At 48.0% G+C, this 7,282-nt stretch overlaps 3 protein-coding genes across 3 annotated transcripts in view; 1 reads left to right on the top strand and 2 right to left on the bottom strand.

Annotated features, from left to right (window-relative positions):
- Window positions 1-359, bottom strand: part of FVEG_00764 (hypothetical protein) — a gene marked incomplete at its 3' end in the record, with an annotated part of 1,375 nt that extends 1,016 nt beyond the window's left edge. Inside the window, exon 1 of the mRNA XM_018887362.1 lies at window positions 20-359. Coding sequence (XP_018743109.1) covers window positions 20-259 — 240 coding nt within the window. The 5' untranslated portion in view covers window positions 260-359. The remainder of the gene's footprint in view (window positions 1-19) is intronic.
- A 2,055-nt stretch (window positions 360-2,414) lies between these two features.
- Window positions 2,415-3,129, bottom strand: FVEG_00765 (hypothetical protein; the record flags this gene model as incomplete). Its single annotated transcript, XM_018887363.1, has 5 exons — window positions 2,415-2,491; window positions 2,547-2,669; window positions 2,742-2,777; window positions 2,840-2,878; window positions 2,994-3,129. 5 exons carry the CDS (start codon window positions 3,127-3,129, stop codon window positions 2,415-2,417), a joined length of 411 nt encoding a protein of 136 aa, XP_018743110.1.
- A 2,668-nt stretch (window positions 3,130-5,797) lies between these two features.
- Window positions 5,798-5,899, top strand: FVEG_00766 (hypothetical protein; the record flags this gene model as incomplete). The annotated part of the gene is made up of 1 exon (XM_018887364.1): window positions 5,798-5,899. One exon carries the CDS (start codon window positions 5,798-5,800, stop codon window positions 5,897-5,899), a length of 102 nt encoding a protein of 33 aa, XP_018743111.1.
- Window positions 5,900-7,282: the final 1,383 nt, after the last annotated feature.

The following is a 7,282-nucleotide window of genomic DNA, read 5'->3' as shown; positions in this document are numbered from 1 at the left end:
ATGATGCACTCTGACTTACATGAAGCTCTGCATACGGGGCCAGGGGAAAGTTGGACAAGTGGGTGTCGTCCTCGTTAGGCGCCTCGATAGCGATGGCCTCTGCGCCAGCTGTGGGCTTGAGGGAGAGCCGTTGGCAAGAGGGCGGAACACCAGTGACAGTCTCAAGCTTGCCCTTGAGTTGGGAGATGGACCATGACGGTGTAATGCGGCGCTCTGACTGCGCGAATTCTGAGATAACAACGAGCGGAACGTCGGCCATGGCTAAAATGAGAGTCTGGGAGGGATGGACCTAGGCGGGGAAATTTCTCGGTGTGTTTTTGGCTGAGACGCTTGTCTTTGCTTTGCTTTGCTTTGCTTTGCTTTGCTTTGCTTTGGAGGAACGGTCAAAGAATGAGGTACTTGCGAGACGCCTGCGCCGCTCTCAGGATCAGGTAGAGCAAAAATGAGAACCGAATTCCACGGGTCAAAGTGGTATTTCCAGGGAAGAAAAGAGCTGAGCTTTGCCTATGTTTGATGAGAAACAATGACAGTGATTGAGCTTGAGTGAGTGTGGTGGGGTTATGATTATGCAGTCCAGGGTTTTGAGGAACACCAGCTAACGTGCTAACTAAAGGCTAACTAGCATCAAGGAGGATGCAAAAGCATGAGCGGAAAAGAAAAGAAAAGAAAAGAAAAGAAAAGAAAAGAAAAGAAAAGAAAAGAAAAGAAAAGAAAAGAGAAAAAAAAAGCAAATAAAAGTAAAAGCAAAAAAAAAAAAAGGGCTCCGAGCCAGAAGACAGTATCTGGCGAAACTCTGGGCGTGCCCAATGTATAAAGCAAAAGCAACTAATATCATGACTACACAGGTATCATCTACGGAGTACAGTACATATATTTCCCGCCTTAAGGTAGGCTGCTGGCGGGGGAGGGGGGGGTTGTTTCAACTTTTGATATAGAGACGGGATTGGTCCGTTTAGATCTGAGGCGGCAACGACGTCAACTTCATCATCAACAGGCAGGACCCAATATTACTGTAAGATAGGTACCTAATTAATTGTATGTACGTACAGTAAGTAGCTCATTAGTGCGAACATGATTACCTGCATGCATTATACCTAGGTAGTTCCCTACATGCAATAATGCCCATGATAGGCCAGGCGTGGTTCTTGAGCTTTCAGCCAAAAGCAGCTTGCTTCATCTTGAACAAGCATCCCTACCCAAGATGGAAATTGTAGGGATTCAGCACAGGCACGCATTATCAAATTTGGTATGTAACTCATCAGCTGCCGTCAATGTGAGGGAAGAAAAAGCAATTGATGTTCGTCTTGGCTTGCACATCCGCGGAATATCGCAATATGTTCCCATTTCGGAGTAACCTTCGTAATGCCGTGTCACGAATACCTCCAGTTAGTTTCCTTTTATCTCTCCACGCATGAAGTCCAAGCGAAGCCTGCAGTTGCATGTCTGTCTGAAGTCCACCCATAAGAGTGCGGCATCTACATGGTAGGTAGTACGTTGGTAGGCCTCCTCCCGTAGATTGTCGACTGGCTGAATGTGGGGAAGGATCTGAGATGGATATTCGACTAGGCCTCAAGATATGTTACCCTCCCATGATCTGATACAGAGGCCACTAGGAGGATTCAGCCATACACCACAAGCTGCTCAAACCTCCATGGGCGGCATTAGCTCAGATATAAAAAACTAACCGGCATATTCGAAAGCAACGCTCGCAACAATTCAATTCAAGTCGCAATTCAAGTCCAAAAAAGCAATCTCATCTCATTTCTTCTACTATTATTAGCTAATAATTCTTATATAATGAAAGTAGCGAATTAAAATAAGGCTTTCCTTGCTTTTTTAGACTTGAATTACGACTTGAATTGAATTGTTGCGAGCGCTGTTCGAAAGTCTCGATACTGTCAAAGCGCTCATCTGCCCGCTTATTACCACTTTGGTTGAAACCCGTAATCGACAAACAAGCCACCTAATCCAGGCCGGTTCCTTGCATTCCGCACTAACTCTCTGCGATGATCTCGGTGTTGTTACCGTCGACCGGACCGGCCATGCTCGTCAGCCATTGATCCGGACGGCGTTTGTCGGAGCTCCGCGCGGTCGCGTCCGCCTGGCAGCACCCGAACAAAGATTCATGCCGGCTTCGTGCACTGCAGGAGGTGTCGCCAGGAGGCTCTCCTGGACCCGACGTCCAGCTCTTCGTTCGATAATGGCATCTATGCCCCATGACCGCAAAGTGTTCCGCCGCCGTCATGATGCACTCACTCTGAGTAGATACTATTATCCCTAGCGGAACAAATCGCCAATATGGATCATCCCCATATCGTTGCTGCAGGCGATGCTACCCGCTGCCACGACCGATGTACATCATATACTGGTGCTACATGAGCAAGTCCTGTGCGCGGCTCACTGTCATCGGGAAATCATGGGTTGTCGGCAGTCTCGTTGATCCTGGCAGCCGCAACCCCTGGTCTACCCTCCAACCCGTTTGATAGCTTCCCTGGCACATGATAGTACTTGAAGCCTAAAGATATTAATGATGACGGGCATCGTACTGCCATCGAGTGGTTGGCGATGGGACAGACAACTCAGCACTTGCTGCGCCCCAACAACCCCGGAATAATGCTCATTCGCTGCAATCGAGGTCTGAGCGCGAAGCTCATGGCCATTTCGGCTTCCTGCAATTTTCCATGTTTAAGCATACATCTATAGGTGAGCCAGACAATATATCCATACGCTTCTTCACTTACCAACCATGCCGTCTTGTAGGTATATCAGACCTTTCACTAACAAGAACCACAGTATAGGGCTGACAGTGCCTCGTTAGAGCAAACGGCTACAAGCTTACCTGTACTAGGACGACTTACTCCACGGTATGCGCTAGGATCTGATTTGTTCCAGACTTTGTATGCAAGAAGCCGTGACGAACAGCTGGGGGGTTTGGCGGGATGAAACGCTTGACCCTGACGTCTATTGCATGCCCCTCATGACACGTCACATACCACCCACCAAGGGTTCGCAGCGAAGCCTCATTGACCTACTGGCCAAATCGGGATTCTTGCTCCTGCAAGTATTTTGCAACACTCTCGATTTCGTCGCCCAGTTGCCATTTTGCCCTATCCGAACCGGTCCGGACATTGTTACGAGAGACCTCTGTTGGTGTCCCTCCAAGACGGCATGGTAATATGAGTACATGCAAACTAAACAAGTAGCTAATCGCACTTGAAAGTGTCCAGACGGTAAGCTAATATGCCCCAAGGGCTGGTGAAGTGAGTTTATCAAGTCCACTCATGCACACTCTGTTCAGGTCTTAGGCTTGGTGTAGTCTGAGCGGCTTTCTGACTTCAAGGACAGACCTTGCTCAAGGCTTGATCTCGAAATTTGAGTATATCTATGGTATGTGACGGGCGGCTCACCGCTAAAAAAAAAAAAAAAACACAACAATCATGTTAGTTGTTGGAGTGGGGTTGATTTAGAAGACATGACTTTCTACAGGAAATGTTCACTGTATTTGGCCTGGCGCCTGGCTCTGTTTCCAACTCAAGATACATCTTGAAACAATCTTGATTTGTCTGGAACCTATTATAGTCATCGAATATTGTCAATCTTCTTGTTTGTCCACCGAGGGGTGTGCATGTTGTAGCAAATTTCTTATGTCTATTATGTCCATCATCAGCTAGGTCGGTTATCCAATCATTGAATCTCTGCACCCTCGATTTTGTTAGTCAAGCTAAGCAAATGACGCGCGCAGAGGACGTGGGTATTGTTCAACTTGTCCTCGTCGCATTCTTCCATAATCGTGTGCTCGATACGTCAGGCACAGACAAACCTAGTTAGCCTATTATTCTGCCTTCATCGGTCTCAGACTTTAGCAATCTAGTGGGCAAACTAGACGAATCTAAGATCCAGGATATCCCCGTTCGTGGATCTGTTTACCGACTCCGTTTCCGTGTCCAGTACCCGCAGGAACACTAGCAGCGTGCTGTGAGAGAGACCCTTCCAGACATCCAGTCATCCCAGCCTTGGCAGTAAGCTAGCCCACCGACGAGCTGGTTAATGGCTGAAGGAACGACATACACATGCGCCGCAGCTCACTTGACATAGGGCTCGGCCTTGGTTCGCCGTAGGAAGTGGGCTTCAGGGCCTGTTCGAACGGCACCCGCAATGCCACATCTATCACTTTCCAAATGTGTATGGAAGAAATTGGGGAAATTAGCGCGGCTGGACCTCCACCAAATACCAATATTTTCCTCTTTCTTTCCAAAGGCTCTTCACTCCGATGGAAGACTGCGGAAGATTGAATGGAGAGGAGGATAATCAAGGTTGATTCGGAACAGATTTGCTTTGTTCGGGCATCGACAGCAATATGAAGTAGATCAGCTGCCCGACTGTACCTAGCTCTATCATTGACTTTGCTATGAGGACCTGTCCCAATCAGGCAATATCCTGGCTCGGTTGTGTTTCAGACACTGGAACTCCATGCCAGTCATCGTCATATCCAGTCGCTTGTAGGAAGAACACGAACCCAATTGCTTCGTTTTTCCTAATGCTGAGAAATGGTTGGCATCTACATAGCATGCCCTCTCAAGATCCTGGACTGTAGATCTAGTTCTTGTCCCCACACCATCCTTGTAGCTTAAGAACATATCAAAGAGTTGGCAGCGGTGATTTGAGTGTAGAGCAACGACAGTTTAGCCCAATGGAGACAGCATGATATTGTAATCGCCTGCAGATGGAAGCAAGAAAGGAAAAAAAAATCTTCATCGAGGTGGAGGCCTTGTGGCGGTCACAAGTTCACGACGTCCATCGAGGTGGAAACCCATCCTTGCTAGAAGTTATCTGGCTGCTCGAGGGACACAACGTGGCACTCTCAGAAGGGCTCGAAATCTAAGCCTTACTATAGGACGAGGACCTATGATGACTTGCAAGATCGCAACACTCAGCCCATAGGGCATAGCAGGAATGATTCTTGTCGTTGGTGACGATGAGGATGGTTGTTACATCATGTAGACCACACTAACAACGGTTTTCGTGTAACGCCATCCTAACATCGCCCAACTCCCCCACTTCAGATTGGTGACTCCAAGTGGAAATGCATGCCGATTTTCAACGGCGCATTCTCATATTGATGGAGCTGATGTGGGCGCCATTGTGCTCGTGATTGATCAAGCGTCAACTAGCCATTTGAATGTCCGGAGCTACGCAACTTCGGAAAAGGATCGAATGCTCCAACAATCTAGCTTGCCTGCCATGCAAAAAAAGTCGTTTCATCCATCGCTTAGGCATTGTTGCTGGCATCCAATGCCCAAATTGCCTGTTCACCTTGCGCGCATGCATGCATCCTCAGACTTCAACCCATCATCTGGTGCCTGGACACAACAACGTGCATGAAGAACATGGTCGCATGATGTGTGCTCAGCGACTCGTAAGTACTAAGGCGTAGCCCTGGAACCCAACGATAAATTGGTTCTTAGCTGCCCAGTACCGATATCAGCGTAAGTTGGCAACATGTATCAACCCCCAACAATGAACCGGGTAGGTATGTATTTGGCCGTGTCGCACCCTCTAGACAAGCCTCTTTCCTTGAACCTTCTTTACTGACCGCCAGTTCACCGTCATAAATCACCACTTCCCAGGATATTCCCGGCGGGCATTTGTTAGCGGAAGCTACGTGGAGCAAGCGATGACCCGTGAAGAAAGACGGGATGGAGCATCGTGAAAAAGAATCAAAAGGTTTGTGGTTGACTCTGGACAGAAAACCTTGTGGCTGGTAACAGACATCCAACAACCAGCCTCAAGTCTTCAGATGCAACCGTGGAACGTGCTCCACCAATTGCATAGCCGAATGTTTCGGCTGGCCATATCAATACCTAGCTCGGGCCGGGCCTCGATTTGTATATCGGCCTAGGTACTAACTAGCAGCATTTGAACAAACGCCAGTACAACCAGAGGAATCTTGGACAAAGAGCTCAGTCGTGCGAGATCAAATGCTCAGGCGGCGTGTTTGGACCAACGCTCATCCGTGTATGTATTGAAAGCGCTTGTGTCTGGTGCGGGAGCAACGCACAGACAGTCGTTAGGCTCGTGCTTGAAGCTTGAGCTATTATCCAACTGAGGCAAAGCTTGAGTCGGTGATGAAAGAAGGTGTGGCCGAATTATGCTGGGCTGAGCTGCCAGTCATAACTTGGTGTTAGTTAGACTTGCAAGGGGTTTGGCAGATGTCAACTCACTCTGGAATCTGGGTTTGTTTCTCTTCTAACCGCAACGGTATTCGCGTCATCTCCTTCAGAGCAGAAGAGGTTTGTGGATGATGCCCTAAAAGGATCACCGCTGAAACGTGCATTGGGCGAGTTTGGCCACTTGTAATATTCAGGCATTTTTTTAACCAAAAGGTATGAAACGAACGATAAAGTCCTCTTGTTGGATGGACGACCTCCATGTTGATCTAAAGAGCCGCCGGCTAGTGCCTTCCCGTCCTGTAACAAGGAAGGTACAAATGCGGTCAGAAGAAATGGAAAGGACCAACATCGGAAACCTCAATGGTCAGAGGCCTAGGTACCTTACCCAGGGAAACAGAAAAAATAGTGCTAACTCAATATGGCAGTTAATATGTGATGTCTGCAATTCGTTGCTCATATTCCAATACAAAGGAAGATACATACCTAATTCAACAGTTCCATAGGTAGGAGTCAATTCGTTGTGAAATTACTAAGGTAGTACGGAAGTACAGGGAGCCGAGCGCAGCCGCAAACATGACGAGCTTCCATTTTGGCATCATCTCCACTACACTTTTTAATTAGCACAAGCGCAGACCTCTTCTCAAACAGTTCAGACTCTAGGGACTCGATCCTAGCATTCAGCTCCCTGCGGACGATCATACCCCATCAACCACTACGCAGTGCGCGCTGACGCTGAAGCTGACGCTGGGTGGTTGGCTGAGCGTGCTGAACTGGGCAGGCTGTGATACATGGGTGAGGCTGGCATCTTGTTCTGGTACCGCAATGTCCAGCACCCACGGAGGTTTGTAGATTACTTGACGCCTACTTCGTCATTATCAACATTTTGAATTATTCATCAACTCTAGGAGGTTTGATAGAGGATATGTGAAGCTGTCACACTTCAATAGGCAATTCGCCACTTGATTTTGATACCCAACCATAGTTCGCTCAAGAGACACAACCATACAGTTCTCGCAGACAAGCAGAGGAAAGTCGAACCTCGTTCTATCCTCGGTGGTGCTTCGAGTATAGTTTGTTCAAATCTGAACCCTCACGTTCCAGTCTACTTATCG

The sequence above is a fragment of the Fusarium verticillioides genome, chromosome 1 (genome assembly GCF_000149555.1).
Source record: "Fusarium verticillioides 7600 chromosome 1, whole genome shotgun sequence".
In the NCBI taxonomy this organism is placed as follows: domain Eukaryota; kingdom Fungi; phylum Ascomycota; class Sordariomycetes; order Hypocreales; family Nectriaceae; genus Fusarium; species Fusarium verticillioides.
The sequence above is the reverse complement of the archived record's forward strand: the minus strand, read 5'-3'. Positions and strand labels throughout refer to the sequence as shown.